Source organism: Macaca nemestrina, chromosome 2 (genome assembly GCF_043159975.1).
Source record: "Macaca nemestrina isolate mMacNem1 chromosome 2, mMacNem.hap1, whole genome shotgun sequence".
NCBI classification, from domain to species: Eukaryota; Metazoa; Chordata; class Mammalia; order Primates; family Cercopithecidae; genus Macaca; species Macaca nemestrina.
In genome coordinates, this window is record NC_092126.1 from 81,744,361 (window position 1) to 81,764,089 (window position 19,729).

At 35.5% G+C, this 19,729-nt stretch overlaps 1 protein-coding gene across 17 annotated transcripts in view; it reads right to left on the reverse strand.

Moving 5' to 3' along the window:
• Nucleotides 1-2,298: 2,298 nt before the first annotated feature.
• The window catches only part of LOC105466009 (MDS1 and EVI1 complex locus), a 591,474-nt gene continuing 574,043 nt past the window's right edge, over nt 2,299-19,729 (reverse strand). For 16 of the 17 annotated variants that reach the window (XM_011714761.3, XM_011714750.2, XM_011714782.3 and 13 more), the window contains 6 exons: nt 19,514-19,591; nt 13,755-13,924; nt 12,055-12,199; nt 9,110-9,346; nt 8,107-8,290; nt 2,299-3,848 (listed from right to left, as the gene is read on the reverse strand). In XM_011714761.3, the coding sequence (XP_011713063.1) occupies nt 3,714-3,848; nt 8,107-8,290; nt 9,110-9,346; nt 12,055-12,199; nt 13,755-13,924; nt 19,514-19,591 (949 nt within the window). In that variant the 3' untranslated portion in view covers nt 2,299-3,713. The other variant, XR_003014483.2, reaches the window with a different exon arrangement.

Below are 19,729 nucleotides of genomic sequence, written 5' to 3' on the forward strand. Positions count from 1 at the left end.
AGCCATCTCTACCAAAAATACAAAAACAATTAGCCCTGCATGTTGGCACGTGCCTGTAATCCCAGCTACTCTGGAGGCTGAGGTGAGAGAATCCCTTATACCCTAGAGGCAGAGGTTGCAGTGAGCTGAGATTGCACCACTGCGATCCAGCCTGGGGGACAAAGGGGAGATTCTGTCTCAGAAAAAAAAAAAAGAAAAAAGAAATAAACAATAATTCTGGGCATCTCATGTTTTAAAACAGTTCAGCTTGTGTTATTTTTTAAACCTACATATTTTTTCAAGAAATATCTAACTTTTCCCTAAACTTCCATATCCAGTTTTTTTAAGTTTAGATTTCTGTTGTATTATAAATTTCTTCTCATAACTTAGTGTGTATACACACACATATTTTCTATTCCTTTGACTGTTAGCATGAAAATTATAAAATGTTTTGTATTTATAGAACTTTTACCAAATATTTTCCAAAAGTTATTTTGATTGTTGACATTCACAGAAACCCAGTGAATTAGTAGGCGCAGCAGTTATTATTACTGTTGTTTCATAGATGGAATGGGAGATATATGACTTTCCCAAGACCCTGAAGCCAGTAAAGTAGTGGAGCCAGAACTCAGTCCCAGGCCTTCAGTTTCCAAGTCCAAGATTGTCTCCACCATATCTCACTGTCCCTCTCCAGGGCCTTATGGTGAAGGGCTACTGGCTAAATAAATGGAGGAAACAAGCAGAAATGTAAGGTTGAATGCCTTTTTGGAATTTGGAGGAACCAAGTATTAGCAAACAACTGAAAGTTTATGCTCAAAGTCTAACAAGAAGCCAGTTGCATTGGGAATACTTGAACTGCTTCAGAATTTGTATATATATTTAAGACAAGCCTGTCACCCAGGCTGAAGTGCAGTGGTACATTCCTGCAGCTTCCATCTCCCAGCCTCAAGTGATCCTCCCACCTCTCAGCCTCTCTCAAGTAGCAGAGACTACAGGCCTGCATCACCACTCCTGGCTAATATTTTGTATTTTTTGTAGAGATGGGGCTGGGCCATGTTGCCCAGGCTAGTCTGGAACTTCTGGGCTCAAGTGATCTTCCTGGCTCAGCTCCCCACAGTGCTGGGATTACAGGCATGAGCCACCACACCCAGCCTGGTACATTCTTTAAAACAATGAAAAATGCCCTGCATATTCCAGATTTCTCTTTTCTCACATATGCCATTATGATGTCGTAAATACTAAATTCTTATTTGCCTTAGTTAATGGATTTATAGCTTAAATATATTTTCTGAAGACTTCCTGTGCATACTTTCTGTAAAAAAATCAATAAACATACCCTATATATTTCTTATTCTACCCACATTTAGAAAGGATACAAGGAGATTGTCTATGTATCTGATATTGTGGCTAAGAATGAATAAACAAATAAATGAAAAAATTGGTCTGGATCTATTTCTACATGCCATACTAATTTATTCAGGCCTTGTTAAATCTCTACAATCAGCCAAAATTGGAATAAGTCTACTCTAAAACAATTTGGCATTATGCTTAAAGAGCAAAAAAAAAAATAATTGCTCCCCCAGCAGAGAATTTATCTTATGAAAGTGCTACCACTCACATATATGAACACACAGAAACAATTATATGCTTGAAAATTAAAATATAATTGCTGACTAGCAAATAGCAGAAAAATCTTCAACAAAATTAAAGTGGTGGAGGAAATTATAGTAGATCAAATGATGGAATATTGGGAAACTGCTACATTATTGTTTTGAAGAATTTGTAGCACTATGCAGTATAATTTTTTTTTGACACAAGCAAAGAAAGAAAAAGCAAATCATGTTTATACTGTTATAACAATGAAAAAAGGATACTTTGCATGTGGATAAAAACTTAAAAGAAGCATAGAAAAGTCAAAGATTCCCCCTCGCCCCCTTTGTGAATCAGTTAACACTACTTGCATAATGAAAAACAAAAATAAGAAACTGAGTTCCTTTTGGCATACAATCTGTAGAAAACCTGTAAGTCGCTCTTTGTCCTAATTTAAGTGGATGCTGTGAACATGAAGTGATACCAGGACTGGGTTGTGGTGCACTTGAGCCCTGACTTCACCACATGGGGAAAGTTCAGAGCAATGAGGGAGACTCACTGTTGCCCAAGAACTATCACTTATGCTATCTCAAAACAAAACAAACATGCTCTACATTCCGCATATCTGTAGGGCATCAAGATCCCAGCCATCATATCTTTAAATCATTGGATCCCAAAGGGAAAGTAAAATTGCATGAAGGAAAAATACCACACAGAGGGGAAAAATACTCCTTTTTGTAAGTCTTTATTTTTTAGTTGCTCCTCCCATAGTAATGCACTGAAAGGCATAACAGTTTATATTGTACAAAGCATTTGAAGAAAGTACCTCAACTTGCCGATTATTTCAAAATGAGATTACAAACAAAAAGAAAACAAATCTGGTTCCTCAATAAAGGGCAAAATAACTGAATACAGTCTGTTATTTACTTCTCTCTTTTAACATAAGGTTGGGAACACTTCATTTTACAAATAGGATTAACATGAACATAACATCGCACAAGCTTGCAGACAACCAGCATAAAATATGGAGTACAGTTTTTAATCAGAAGAATCATGCTTCCATGAAAGAAATTATAATCGTTTATACAATTGAATCAATTTCAGTATTACAAAAACTAAGTTGCATCTATTCGTATTTAGTTCATTAAGAAGGAAAACAAAACAAACAAACAAAAAAGGAATGTTAAGAAAAGCCAAACACCATTTGGCACTCTCATACACAGGTCGGGTCACCTTGGTCCTTGAAATTCAGAAAGGGGTGTGCCTCAGACGTCATAAAGTAGTGGCTGACTGGAACAGTGCTATTTTAATCAACAAACAATAGTTTGCCAACAAATAAATACATGATACACGCAACACACACACAAAAATAAACATTAAAAAACAGTGACATGATTGTCTAAAATTAAGATGTTATTACAAGGATTTGGCAAACAATTTATTAGTGGTACAGCGATACTGGTGATGAATAGGTTACTTCACTGACTTAACCTCTTTGAGTGTGAACATCCATAGTTTACAATATACACATACCCTTTTTCCCTAGTTTTAACCAATGTACTTAAGAAGGCAAAAGGGAAAACAAGTACTCCCTGTTATCAGTTTCTATAATAATTGACTGTGCATTTCATCCAACTACTTCTGTCTTCAAAGGGTTAAATTACATAAAACTTTAACGAAGAAAAAAAATTAAATCTGTAATTAAAAGCAACTGTTCCCAATCATGTCAGGTGATCTTGTACAAAAGAGAATTCAGTTTCTATGGAGTGTTCATTCGTATCAATGCTGCCATCTCAACTGCCCTTCTCACCCACCCATACCCTAAGGTGGGGTAAACTGGAAGATGCCTTCAGCCCAGCAAGTTTTTTGTTTTCATTGAATCACTTTAAGTCGCATTGATTGATCTTCCAGAAGTCAGCAGCTGCCTTTGCTGTGCAAAACAAAATATCGAGAATAAATAGTTTCTTTTTTCTTTCTTTTTCTTTCTTTTCTTTTTTAAATCATTCAGTTTAAGGTCACTAGACTTTAGATGAGTGACCCTGCAGGTTTATAAGGCATTCTGCTCAGCAGTCTTGTAAATAGTCCTATATGAAAGAGCCATGCTACTGTTGGACTTGGTCCCACTCTGGTCAACCTTGATAACGTCATACGTGGCTTATGGACTGGATAGCACTGGATTCCGCCGCAGCCCTGGCCATACTGTGCCACACGTTGGAAGAACTGTGGGATGTAGAATGGAGGGACTCCTTGTCAGACAATGACAACATCATAGCATATGCCTGGGGTAAAAAGGAGAGAGACTTAGTAAATGGCATTTGAAAAACATCACTTTTAGTTCAAAGAATATTGTTGGTAAAATGGAAAGAGATGGGACCCTGAGTAGGGGCATCCTTCCTGGGTGTGTTTGGCAAAGGAAGCATATTTTTTCATAGAAATCACATGGGATTATTGCTGACCTTTAGTGCCTAGGAGACCCCAAAAGTGACACACTCTACAGAACCAAAAAGAACTATCCTACCTAAAATGCAAATAGTGCCTCCTTTGAGAAAGATGAGTTGGTCTCCTGCTCAACTGCAAATACAGTCATCCATCCACTACATATGTTCAATTCACCAAAAATATGATTGTGTGCTTATGACTGAAACCAAAAATATTAATAGGTCTCTATCCATAGACCTACCTTGACAGAACTGTGGCCTCGTAGAGGATACAGCCTGACTCCTACACTTTATAACCAAAAGCACTGAAGGTGCTTGAGTGACTTGCCCAAAGTCACTCAATTAGATACATACTGGGAGAAGCATAACTAAAATGTATTTCTGCCCAACTTTTAATCCAGTGTCTTTTCTCCAGTTTCCCTCCATGCTTGACATACTCAGTACTGACACCCACAAGTTGAGGTGGATCAAATCAGCTCTACCAAAAAAAATACAACCAAACACATGACCCAACAATGTTCTAATCAACTTGTTTTCCAATGTCTGCTGAGCAGAAGCTGCATGGAGGTGCTCTGTGAGGAAGTGCTCTTTCTTCCCTATTATCATGTCAAATTTTAAATAACTGTCCAGAGAATCCCCCATTTGCTGCCAAGCAAAATATTCAAATGGAATGTTTGGTCTTGACTTGTGAGTGAACTTTTCACTGTTGATTCGCTATTGTTGGTCTCATCCACTGTTAAACTTGCTTGTCAAAATGCTGCTGAAGTGGAATCATTAAAGTCCTGCCAAAGACATTCCACTGTCTGTAAACAAAGACAAAATGCCTCTGTTGTTAGGCAGAATTTCATCTTTGGGAGTCATGCTGAGACATGTGGCCACTCTGTGGTTTCTTCCGTAATCACTGCATTCAGTTAGAAAATCTGCCCTTGCAGGCTGATTTTGATTTGCTGGGTCATCGCTCTAAATGTACACATTTGACTTTTATGTATGCAGTTTACCTTCTGGACCTCTACGATATCTCATGATCCATTTAACAAATATTTCTTAAGCATCTACTCTATGCCAGGCTCTGTGTTAGATACTAAGGAATTAAGAATAAATAATATAGAGTACTTATCTTTGGCAGAGTTAAAGTATGGGTTAAGTGAGCATTGAACCTAAATTATCTATTCTGATTATGTACCTACTTTTAGAGAAAAAGATAAAGAATATTCTGAAAGAGTTAAATTCTGATATTTGGGAAGATAAAAGGGAGTATAGAGAAAATTTTGGAATTTTAAGTTTTAATCCTGGCTTTAAACCTGCCTCTACTCACCTAGCTGTGTGACCTTGAGCAAGTTGCTTAATCTTTTAAGCTTTACTTTCCTCCTATAAAACAGATGATAGTAATAACAGTACTGACCTCCAAGAGTTGTGGAGGAATCACACGCACTAACTTACATAAAGTGTTTAGCTCAGTGTGCCTCACTGAGCTAATACATAAATAGTACCTATTCATGAAATTAATTTTTACATGATAGAGTTTCTTGAGGAAGAGCACATGCAAAATGCAGCTACTATTGTACTGGTCAACTATTTTCAATTCAATCACTATAAAAATTACAGAATAAATATATGAATGCTTTGAGTAAAGCATCTGAGCCTTTAGATTCTAGAAAATGGCAAAACAGCATATCTGCCTTTTGGTAATCAAAGGAAATAAACATTTTCATATACAAGGATCAGTGCCCAGCATATAGCTGGTAGTTAATAAATGAATGAATGAATGGTATTATGAAATAAAGTGAATTTGCAAAAAGGCCTTTTCAACTTACCTGTATAACGTGATCAAGTAACAAGAAAAATATGACTTAGGATTGCAAAATGCTAGTATTTCTTATAATGGTAACAGCCCAGTTGGGCAGGGACTTTATGTCAAAATGCTGGTACTAAAATGTATTATAATTATATCCCTTATCTCTAGGTTTTCAGGCCCTTTTGCCTTCTATCACTTCTGGCCGTTTCTGGAGTTTTTAGGTATTATATCTTATAATAAATGAGAAGCATTTTTGGTGAACTAATTAAAAGAAATTTAAAAAGAAAAAACCATGTCCAGGTGCAATGGGTCACACCTATACAAATCCCAGTAATTTGGGAGGCTGAGGTGGGAGGACTGCTTGAGCTCAGGAATTTGAGACCAGCCTGGGCAACACAGTGAAACCCCATCTCTACACAAAATTGAAAAATTAGCCTGGCATGGTGGTGAGTGTCTATAGTCCCGGTTATCCAGATGCCTGAGGTGGGAGGATCACTTGAGCCCAGCTAGTCGAGGCTATGGTGAGCCGTGATTGCACCACTGCACTCCAGTCTTAGCAGCTGAGTGAGACCCTGTCTCAAAAACAAACAAAGAAACAAGTAACAAAAAACCAAAAACCTGAATACTCCAGCTATCTCTAATCAACAAGGATAGAAGAATGGGAAATCAAGGGTTAAAAAAAACTAGCCACTGCTTATGGATATCTCTACGTAAAAATGAAATGTCTACTCTAGCTAGTTTACCTTTAATGTTAAAAACTGAAAACTTAATTTTTATCCCCATTGAATAAAAATCCACTTACCCCTTTTACAATGAGGAAATGGTACCTATAGTCTTTTTTTTTTTTTTTTTTTTGAGACGGAGTCTCGCTCTGTAGCCCGGGCTGGAGTGCAGTGGCCGGATCTCAGCTCACTGCAAGCTCCGCCTCCCAGGTTTACGCCATTCTCCTGCCTCAGCCTCCCGAGTAGCTGGGACTACAGGCGCCCGCCACCTCGCCCGGCTAGTTTTTTGTATTTTTTAGTAGAGACGGGGTTTCACGGTGTTCGCCAGGATGGTCTCGATCTCCTGACCTCGTGATCCGCCCGTCTCGGCCTCCCAAAGTGCTGGGATTACAGGCTTGAGCCACCGCGCCCGGCCTACAATGAGGAAATGGTACCTATAGTCTTTAAGTGATGTTCTCAAGTTCATGGAGGTAGGCTCCAGGAGCCTCTGTAGATGCTGGCTGCTTTGACTTCAGTTGAGAAAGAACATTTATTTTGCCTATTACCATACATAATATCTCAGAACTTTTTACTAAATTGAGTATTATTTAATGATTTGTATTATCCCATTGACACAATGTTTTTCCCACCTTCCTTAGGATATTACTACATTTGCTGTTAAGACCAACCCAGACATCTTACCCAAACAGAAAATCATTTCCAAATGAACAAACTAATATGGTCACATTCAGGCCACCTACAAAATGACCTAATGGACCAGGCAGTTAGACCACAGTGCCCAATAAATATGGCAATAGGAAGTTTCTTTAAGTTTAATTGACCTAAATGAACAACCTGGTTGAGTGTGGATGTCCAACAAAAAGTACTGACTTCCTTTATTTTGTAACAAAAACACTGAGGCTCTTTTAATTGCTATTTATGGACTCTTTAATGGATTTATTTTTAGTTATCATAGTGCTGATACAATGCTGTACAGCCTAACAAATCTGAGTACCATTCATTCACTCATTCATCCGTTGAATTTAAAATTGACCGGTTTTATTTCCAAATCTGCCAATAAGTTGGTGTAGACCTTTGGCAACTCACTTCATTTCTGATCCTCATTTTACTATTAAATTACAACATGAGATGACTTACTAATTAACTACACCTAACAATTTACTAGACAGAAGGGGACAAAAAATAGAATTCACTTTTCAGAAAAATCTTAATATATAATTACATTGACAAAAGTATAGACATGGAAAATGACTCTGAGGTAACACATAAACATTTGCAAACAAACATGATGAACTAACTGTACAGAAGTAAGAGAATTACAAAGTCAAGGAAAGATGAGTGTAGGATAGGGTTTGTCATAAAATTTCTATGCAGAATGCAGCTAAATTAATTGCTTTCTTGCTTAACTGTTTTGGATTTGGTCATAAACACAGTAAAGATAGGAACATTTTTAGAAAAGCATCTGACCCTGTTTGGATTCTAAAATATTTCAGAGATAGAATATTTGCTTATTGGTAATCAAAGGAAATGTACGTTTCATGCATAATGTAACCATGATGCTGTACTATGGGAAAATCTGTACCTGCGATTTGGACTTTCTGTGTAACGGCTGCTTCAGTTCCTCTGGCACATGGGAAGTACTAAAAGAAGACAACTCAGCTTCAGAATATTGATTATCTTCCATTTTCCTCATTTTGAGGCTATCTGTGAAGTGCCTTATATGATCTAGAGCAGAAAGTCCACTTTTATATTCTTCCTCTTTATACCTAAAATGAACCAATGAAAAACACAGAAATTTTTTTTTCAGTTTGTTATCTAATCAAATCACTTTCATTTGAATCTATCTGTACAACTGACAAACTTCATATGACGTATCTGCAGGGTTAAGTAGCATGCATCAATTATTGGGTTTTTATAAATATTTGCAAACATCATGCCTTAAAAACATATTTCTGTTAAGATTTTTAGTAACTAAAACCAAGCATATGTTTGAGATAAAGAGTTAAAGTCAGTGACACATTTGTCAGTAATGTGCAGAGACAGAATTCATATATTCATAATTTCCATTTAAAGTAAAGCTAGTTATGACAATATTTAGTCAATATCTATCATGAAAATATAATAGTACCATCAATTTAACTGTTTGGTTATTTCTTTTCATTTAAAAAGTTATCATCTATATAGATCACATATATGTCTGATGAAGTGAAATTTATCTCAATTATACTTAACTGATGATCATACCAGATTATTGCATAAATTAAATATGTCAAAATCTCCTTTTTTCTTTGAGTTTTATAGGTAGAATCTAACAATAAATGATTGTGTACTTATGTAGTTTTCATTTTATTTTTCCCACCTCAGGTTAATCAGAGTTGCACAAAACCTGATGTATTTATACGCTTGTGGATTATGTTGATGGCCACCTTCTTTTCATCTATTTAAATCCAATCCACTGAGTATCCCTTACTAATTCAAATTTAATTTTTGTTATTTATAACTCACAAATTGCTTATCACAGGAGGAATTGCAACCATATGTGGATCTACTATAACTTAGTTTCTAAAGTCACCCAAGGTACTCACCTCACTGGGGATGTCTTGCAACTCATCTCTAGAGCACTGGTTTCTTCATAGTCATCCTCAGGGTTTCCTTCATGTAAATTACTTGTCACTGGTTCCTTTCCTGTTTTTCCAGTAATATCATTGTCTTCATCCTCCTCATCTAACAACACCTCATCTTCAACTTCTTCATCATCCAGTAAGTCTGAATTTTGACTGGTCACCAAAGCCTTTTCATCTTTAAAATGACTGCCATTCATTCTTTCAAAAGCATTAAAAAAAAAGTCCAATTGTTGGTTTCACTTTTAAAATCGTAATTTGTTTCTTTATTATGTCTTCCCAACAACAGTTTAGATTTCCAACACTTACACAGGAAATTTTTTATTGTTTATGCTCTATGTCAACCATGAAAAAATAATGTGACCTCACAAATGGGAAGATAAAGAAAAAAATAATTGTATGATTGTTCAGATTATAAATGAAGCCTCTGGCAGAACCCAAGAAACAATCTTGGTCTCCTATTTCTTATCAGACTTTGCTTGATAATTGACATTTCTATATATATCATATAAAAAGGCACACAAATACATTCTCAGCACAATTTACCTAATTACCATATAAGTACCCGCCATTTAAAATAATAGATTCCTGGAAAACTCATATCACTCATGGGCAGTAGCTTCAATACATACGCCTAAAGTGAATCTAAAAGTCCAAAGACAATCTTAAAGTAGCTGCCAAGAAACAACTAGATGACATTTATATTATATTCCACTTAGCCACTCTATCCAAATTTGGAAGTAATTGAGAGCTCACTTATTTGTACTATTTTCAAATTATTTTTTACAGTCTGAATGTGAAATAGTTCCTTGTTTCTCAGGGAAACACCAGGGTGGAAAAAGCTCAGGTATCAACAATGCACCCCCATCACTTTCCCACATAACAAAAATGAGTATAATTTAATATTCAGATTTCTCAGCATTAAAAAATAAATAAAACAATCTTGGATGTGACAAAAACAGATAGTAAGAATCCATTTGACCAGAAAAAGTCATATCATTATTAAGTTTTTAATATAAATAATCTCTTAACCTCTTTTATCAAAGAATGGTGAAAATTTATACACAGACATAAATTAGTTTCCAAATACACTGCCAACTTGCTTGCATGAGTGGATTAAAATTTTTATTTAAAAAAAAAATGAAAGAAAAAAATAAAAGAACAAAAGAGTACATGGGTGAAAATCAAAAGTAACAAAAGCCAACATAATTAAGAAAATCTATTTGTTAATTAAGTTTTCAAATGTGGCAATTTGCAGGGAATGAATTATTCATCAAAAGTAGCCTGACAGGAGTTCAGGGGAAAAACTTAGATGACTCAACCTTCTTACTTCTGTGCTGTTTAGACATGTTGAAGCCAGATGTTGCAGCTATACAGGTTCACAAATCGCCAATTAAAGGCTAGAAAATTTGAATAGGCATCTCAGAACCCAAATGGTGTGTTTTGCTCAACGGTTCTTACTTGCATCAAGTAAATATCATTATCAAAGTGTAAGATTGTTACTGTTTCTTGCTTGTTCTTGCTACTTTGTCCTTCTGATCATCTACTTCCCCTCTCCCTTTTACAGACAGACAGACAGACAGACAGACAGAAACACACACACAAATGGGCGAGTAAAGGGAAAGATACATCCAACTGCACACTGGTGTGGTTATCAGATTTCTGAGAGACTGGAAGGGTCTTTTTTCTTGTTTTTCTTAGACACACTTTTACACAGATTGAAGAACAGAAGTGGTCTTTTTTTGGTTATTTGAGTAAAAAATGTTTATTTGATGCTTGCCTTGAAGAAATTACATAAAATAATTAAGTTTGACTTTTAATAACATCAAAAATAGAGGACACTAACCCAAAAATACTTGCATGACGAAAAATAATGGAACTTTCAACTAATGTCATGTTTTTTTAAAATTTACAATGCAGCATCCTAATTTAATAGGTCACTATATAGTTATGTCCAGAAAAGTCTACTTCTCAACAACAGATATTTAATATAGCTTATAGATAAGAAAAATTAAATCCAGTAGTTTTGGTGAAATTGTGTTTCATTAACTTCATATGCAATGTAAAGTGCTGGGTAACTGTTAAGTATTATCATTAACAGCATTAAAAGCTTTTTAAAATGAATTAAGCTATTCATGCTTAATGTTGATGATGAGAAAAGGAGCCAGTGCATCAGGTCGGTAAAAACAAGGATGGTCATACCCACTGAAATAAACAGACCAGAATTAAATGAGTAGTCACTTAAGAGGACATAAAGTAGCAATAGAATCTTAAGAAGACTGAAAAAGTTTCTATGTAAAATATATTTGGGGGAAACTCCATGGGTATTTCATATATAAATGCATACATACATATGTACTATAATATGTATATTACATATATACAGAATATACATATACGTATATAGGTATAATACATATATAGAGAGAATCATATATTACCTGTAATATATATAAATTTATAATGTATAATAGTAATCAATATTGATCAGTGATTCAACTGAATCCCTGTGATGGCCTTTTCTTCTACTTCTGAAATTTTGATAACAGATTCTATTCAGCTATCAATTAGGTAAATCCTGGTAAAATTATGGGCTCTGGAACCAGACAGCTAAGGTTGAATCCCATTGACTACTTATGTGACCTCCGACACAACAGTTTAAGCTTCAATGTCTCTGTTCCTTCACTGCTAAAATTACAGTGGCTGTCTCACAGGGTTATCATGAAATTAAATTAATTAATACATGTAAAATGCTTGGAAGCACATGTGGTATTTAATATGTACTAAATATATACCAGTCTTTGGTGACTGAAGTAATAGTTGTGCCACAAAAGTGAGCATACAAAGTATATTTTAAAACATATTCATTTCAGTCGTCACAGAGTTTAAAGAGTAAAAAACAGCTTTACCTCTCCTCCACATTCCTGGGAGACTGACTGCTGTGGTTGCTGTTCCCAATGAAATTTCGAATTTCTGTGAAGTAAGCATCTTCTTTGTCATCCAGAATCGCACCTGTACTTTCCAGTTCAGAATGAGGCGACGATGTTGCTGTACCTGCGTGGAGCAGAAAGCCTTTTATAACAAAGATTATTGTTTATCTAGCTACTTATTTGGAAACTCACTCCTTATGAATTTGATCAGTGTTATTTCTTCAAACATGCCCTATGAATATTAATAACTTTAGGAGGTCTTCAGCTTCCTTGGCCATGAAACGCGAGACTCACAATACCTGTATCACAGGATTGATGTAAGGCTTACATAAACTTAATCAACTATAAACACTTGGTATGTGGTTGAGCTTTACACCAACATTAGCTTCCTGTTGTTTATCTTGTCTACAAAGTATCTATAGTATAATAGTTCATCACAATAGTCTATATGACAAAAACAAGAGGTTAAAACATCCCCTCACCTAAAAGAGGTTATAATCTAACATCCTCTCACCTAAAAGAGGTCAACAAGTATTAACGTTGACGTGTTACACGTTTAACTATTTTTCCTAAAATAACTTTGATAAGAAAATTATAGTTGTCTGATCTAAGGGTACACACAGTTAGACAGTGTGGTCAGTTCTGCATATTGGATTATACTTCTGTACCTAAAATCTAATATTTTAAAACTATGATCATTAAATTGCTGACTTTGAGGGGGATGAACAGTATATACTTTTAGGTAGTAATCAGACAAGATCATAAACAATGTGCCTTTACAGTGGAAGAAAGATTAATAATTTAAAAATTCCATCAATAATGATTGCTAGTCTGTATTAATCCAACTTTTTTCTGTTCTTAAATCTCTTTGCCTGAACTCTGTATCTCTCCTCCCCTACTCCCAAAGCATAACCTTTATTCTCTGGAGACAAATTGTGACTGCACAGGTTGGCTCTGCACACATATGCCAGCTGGCAAATGTTACCTAATGACTTATTATCTAACTATTAGAAGCCAAAGACTAGGAAACCTACAATCCCTTCTGCTAAATATGTGCTGGCAAGGTTCCAGTTAAGAAAAGTCTAGTTTTATGCCAGTTACTTTTATCTTAATTTTATATAAGAATTTGTGACGAAAACAAAGTACCACTATCATTTGCTATGGGTTGCTCTGATCATGTCAATAGTTTCATATTCCGAGTCATAGCAAAAACTACCAAGAGAGGTTCTCTGAGCTGCACGCCTTTTACAAAAGCAGCTATGCTTTCTAGATTAATATTCAGAGGGTGACATTCTGGGGCTGCCACTCTAGAAACTCTGCCATGCCTAGGGGCCACATTCTGTGCCAATAGGTGAAAAGACGGTCCCCTGCAATTAAGGAAATCTTGTTTCATAAGCCTCCTGCGAGTTTAGGTCATTGTCCTCTTTGCTTAAAAGTACCCATTAACATGAATTCAGGAAGATAAAAACATAATACAAATAAGGCCACCGAATCATCAATTAATCAATGGTCACATTGCTCACATTATTCTAAAATCTCAATAGAAACCTGCTGGAAATTTTTACAATCAGACCTGATTTGGTGTCAAAGTGGAATAAAAGAAGAGAGATCACATCTTATTATTATTTAAAATATGAAAAAGAAGCCATATTTGACTTATAGCACAATTTATTACATACCGGACATGTTTCCATTCTCATGTTTCTTTAGGTGTCTGTCTAAATTGGTTTGTTGACCAAAACACCTATCACATAAGTGACACTTAAATGGCTTCTCTTTATTGTGGATGTTGCGAACATGCCTTTGCAAGTTAGAAGATATGCTAAATGATCTGTCACAGTATTTGCATCTGAAAAATAAACAAAGAGAAAATATTTACAAGCACATTAAAAGGTATTTCTCAAGACTAGTTAGCCAGCTTTCAAAAATCATCTCCATCATAAAACAACATTTTAAAGGAAAGGCATGGGGAGAATACTATTCACACAGTTAAGATTTTAATTCCAATAGATTGTGGTCGCTTTAAAGACTTTCATGACTTTATCAAAAACCATAAAATATTAGTGATTTGATTGCTCCCAAATTCATTAATCAGTACCAATATTTTAAGTAAACCTCATAAAATAAAGCACATTGAGGAACAGTAGCATTGTTTTATCTTCTGCTTAGGACAATACAATTAATTTTTTGGTAAACAAACATAAAACATTCATATAGTTTTCAAATACAATAATATATCACTTTTTAATTCAAAATTGCAGTCTGATTAACCAATTTCTCAGGAAATTCACTTTCTCAGATGCTAATCCTAAAGAAAATTCCATTATCTGTTTCAAAATAGTAATGAACATTCTAGACTTTTAAAACTAAGACAATGTAAATAACTCAGTGTGATACCCAAGAATCAGCTACCATAAAGCCTTTTCTCTATTAATCTTTAAACTGTTATAAAAAAATAATGCCACTAAATTCACTTTGTGAAATAAAAGCAAAGGTCTTCCATTTATCTCCCTTCCTATTACTCCTTATTTTTCATTTCTCTTTTTCTGAAAGAGTCTCTAGCAGTCTGAACTAGGTCAGTTTTTCATGAAAGCACTTGTTATTGGTTGGTTGTTTCTGTTGTCCATGTGATAAAAATACCATAAATTATTTTTAACGTTTTCCTTTAGTCATAAAATGAAAATATAAAAATGCAAGGCCCCCTTCCCCTAGTCCTCATCAGTGAAGAAGAAAAGGGTTTTTAGTAATTGAGGTTATTATCCTCTATCATTTTAAGGTAAAGTTTCCATTATTTGCCATGATTTGTTTCTGTGATTTTGGGGGACATATTACTTGAAAAAAAAAGTTAACTTTCTCCAAATGACTTTTTTGTTGTTGCTGTTTTTTAGATGAAGCCTCACTCCATCACCCAGACTGGTGTGCAGTGGCACAATCTCGGCTCGCTGCAACCTCCGCCTCCTGGGTTCAAGCGATTCCCCTGCCTCAGTCTCCTGAGTAGCTGGGATTACAGGCACGTGTCACCATGCTCAGCTAACTTTTGTATTTTTGTAGAGACAGAGTTTCACCATGTTGGCCAGGCTGGTCTCCAACTCCTGACCTCAAGTGATCCACACACCTCAGCCTTCCAAAGTGCCAGGATTACAGTCGTGGGTCACCGCGTCCAGCCTCTAAATGACTATTAAATGAAAACTTCAATCTTAGAGGATAGAAAATTCTTAACTCATCCTTCCACGTGTGAAGGGCCCTTCTCCTCCCACTTTTGAAGGCAGACTCAGTGGTTCAAGATCTCTAAAGCAGAAATCAGCCCATTCCACTAGAGTTCTTGGGCTTCTGTGGCTGTCCTTATGTGATGCCAGAAGTCTAGTCAGTTCAGTAGGAAAAATAATCTGTTGAACTAGTTACTTTGGCATAGTATCAATAAACCAACACAAGTACTGATTTAATTTTTCCCCCTTAAAAAACTGTTCTGGCATCATAAGGTTCTTCAACTTTCCTCACTTACAATATTAATAAAAAATGTGTGAAACCCCACATTATGGTAGTTGTAATATTTTAACCCCTGTTTTTTTTTTAAAAAAAAATGCATACAAAGTTATGACCTTCTCTGCAATAACTCTGTTTACCTCCAAGGTCCACTGCAATGAGAACCATGCTATATTTAGCACAATTTATTCTGTGCTTAGCAGAATAACCTAGAAAACCCTGTTAGAGTAAACATACTCCCACGAAACACTTTAAAAATTTTTTTTCACCCCAAACACTTTCTACACAAATCATGAGGAAGAGAGATTATGTTTCTGCCATGCTTCTAACTTTCTGCTTGCACACAAAGGGTCTTTTCCAAATCTAGTAAGCATCATCTTCTCAAATCTAAAGAAGCATGTTCTAACCAATGATCAGTTGTTACTTTCTATCTCTCCTCTGCTAAAGTCTTGGCCAGAAGAAGAATGCTCTAAATAAAAAATCAATTCCTTCTACACAACTCCAATAAGAGCTTAAGTTTTAGGAATTCTTAAAATGAACACATAACACAGTCATGGGCACTATACTATTAAGCCTTCCTAGTTATCGGATGTAGACATGAAGGTCAGAAGAGCCTTTGATATCATGATGCAAAATAAAAACGCTGAAGTGAGAGCTCTGGGCCTGGGTTTTAATCCTGACTCTATTAGTATCAGACTTTGCAGAAGGCAATTAGCATATGTAAATCTGAATTTTTTCATTTGTAAAACAGAGGGGCTGATGCATCAAGGACACAGAGATGAATAAGATATGGATTATCCAGGACATGGTGGCACCTGCCTATAATCCCTCCTCCTGCTAATAATCAGGAGGTGGACGTGGGAGAATTGCTTGAAGCCAGGAGTTCAGAACCAGCCTGAGCTACAGAGTGAGACCTACTGTCTATTAAAAAAAAAAAAGGCGGGGGGGGGGATTCCACTGTCAAGGAGTTTGTGGTCTACTGGTATTTATCTATCTGAAGAGATAATTTCCTATATAGGCGACCATGTTTAACTTTTACTACATAAAGTATTAAAACCTAATAGAACTTTCCAGAAGGCACAGGTCAGCCACAGGAAGCAGACATAATCTGTATATAATTTACATATCATTTAAATTTTTTTAGTTAATTTTTTTCTTTTTGAAGTAATTTTAGACTTACAGAAGAGTTGCAAAGATAGTACAAAGGGTTCCCATATACCCTTTACCTCAGTTCCTCCAATGTTAACATGTTACCTAACATTCATTAAAACTAGGAAATTAACGTTGATGCAATACTATTAACTAAAATACAGGCTTTATTTTAATATCACCAATTTTCTCCAATGCTCTTTTTCTATTCCAGGATCTGATCTAGGATCCCACATTGCATTTAGCTGTCATGTCTCCTTAGTTTTCTACAGTCTCTGACAGTTCCTCAGTCTTTCCTTGCCTTTAATGACCCTGACACTTCTGAATAATACCGATAGGGAATTTGATAGAATTTTCCGCAATTTGGGTTGGTCTGATATTTTCTCATTATTAGAGTGAGGTTATAAATTTTGGGGGAAAATAGCACAGAGACAATATGCCCTCTCAATGTGTCCTATCAAGGGTACATGATGCTGACATGTCTAACTTCTGGCATTGTTAACCCTGATCATTTGGATAAGGTAGTATCTGCCACGTTTCTCCACTATAAGGTTACTACTTTTTCTCTTTCTAATTAACAAATATTTCGCAGAAGATATTTTGGGGCTATGCAAATATCCTGTTTCTCCTTGAACTTTCACTCACTAATTTTTTATTTTTTAAATGAACTTTTCTTTTTTTGAAGATGATGTCTTGCTGTGTTGCCCAGGCTGGTCTTCACCTCCTAGGTTTGGGTGGTCCTCCTGCCCCAGCCTCTCTGAGTGCTGGGATTGTAGGCATGAAGCACCACATTTGGCCTAAATAAACTTTTCATTTTAGAAGAGTTCTAGATTTATTAAAGGGTTGCAAAGATAGTACATAGCACCCATTTTCCCCATTGTTAATATATTTCACGTACATTTGTCACAACTATTAAACCAACATTGATACATTAAACTATAAACTCTAGTTCACTACATACACTCATTTTAACATTCAATTGATCTTGCCTGTAGCAATTATTATTATGATGTCCTAATTGTGATTTTGTTTTCCTCATTTTTTCTACACTGTTCATTGGAATTCTTCCACAAGGAAAAAATAAATAAATAAATAAATAAAACCAGAGGGGCTGGATAAATAATTGTGTAAGATCTCCAGCTATACCAAAATTCTGGTTTGTGGTTTAAAAAATATATATGTACGATAGTAGCGCCATTATTGGGTGGAATAAAACCATTGAATTTATGTACAAAGAAAGAGTAAAATGAACCTGACAACATAGTTTCCAGTACTCTTGCCATAACAAAACATAAGTGCGGAAACCGTTCCTTCCACTTAAGCAGAATTTCTGGTAATAGAATTTTCTGAAAAGGGGAAATCATCTAAAACTTCCCAGTATTACATCTCTCTGAGACCTGTTATATCAAGTGCATTCTATCATGTATAAATTGGAAATATATCACTTATAATTAGTGATTTATAAAACAGGTAGGAAAGCAAGGAAATTGAGAAAACACTGATGTTTTAAGTTTAGCTCCCTCCAGCTTTCTCCTAAGATTTCAATTATCCTCAAATGACCCATTTTCTTATTTTACCATTAAAAAAAATATTTGAAATGTGATAAATATCTTACTTTTTTGTTTTAATAGAAAAACTTAGCACTCAGGAAAAAATAATTTTGCATACAAGCAATGTATAAGAATTTCAAAGGAGAATGACATTATGATATTACTTAAGTTATATAATATTCATTCTTTGAAGAAATATTTACGAGTACCTAATATTGTGTGCAAGGCATTGAACATTAAACAATGTAGTTTATATTTTAAAATTGGAAAAAGTCTGTTTTCAATCTTTCATAAACAATATTAAAATTAGATGTGTTCAATGTGTCATATGACTAATCTTGGCATGTAATAGAATAAACTAAGAGGTAATTTAGGAAATTATTGATAAAATTACCCCTTTTTCTGTAATATACTCTATTTTATCTGTCCTACCTCTAGTTTCACATTTTCTTCTCCCCAGACTTCCCTAGGTTTAAGATCTGTTCCTTTATTGTTTTTTTCTTTTTCTTTTTGACAGAGTCTCACTCTGTCACCCAGGTTGGAGTGTAGTGGTGCAATCTTGGCCTACTGCAACCTCCATCTCCCAGGTGCAGTGGATTCTCCTGCCTCAGTCTCCCAAGTAGCTGGGACTACAGGTGTGAGCCACCACACCCAACTAATTTTTGTATTTTTAGTAGAGACAGGGTTTCACCATGTTGGCCAGGCTGATCTCAAACTCCTGACCTCAAGGATCCACCTGTCTCTGCCTCCCAAAGTATTGGGATTACAAGCATGAGCCACTGTGCCCAGCCTAAAATCTATTCTTTAAACCTCCTATTGGAACCCATGGAAAATGACTTAGCTGTGCTGGGGGAAAAAAGTACATATGGGTTGTTAACTCCTAGCAGAGATCTGAGGCTTGGAAAAGGAAGGCTGCAATGTTATGATTTTTGTCAATTAAGATCGTCCTAATTATTGAGAAAAGAGAACACAATGATAATAAAAAATAATATTTAAAATGGCTAGCATTTCTTAAGTACTTATTCTGTCCTAGACACTGTGCTAGAACTTTTAAACTGAGAGGTAGGAAGCCTTGATTAAAGAAACCAGAACTCTTCTAATTTCGATCCCAGCCATTAGTCAATTCTTTCCTGACTCAAAATTGAATAGACATATATTCAGACATGCATAAAAAGCCTCCTATGAAGTCGTGTCCATGAACTCACTTTAATTACTACAATATTTGTCAAGATATTTAGCAAATATCATTGTCAAACCTGTAAGGTTGCTCTCCTGTGTGGGTTCTCAAGTGCCGTGTTAGGTTTGCAGACCTTGGAAAAATCTTGCCACAGTATCTGTCATGAAAAGATGTTTATAAAAGAAAGTCAGCACAGTCGACTATATTTCACTGAAGCCACACAGCAGCCAGATGCTTATTCCTGGTTCAATTAATCGTGCATGGAACTCACATTTCTTTGGTATTTAAAATTTGT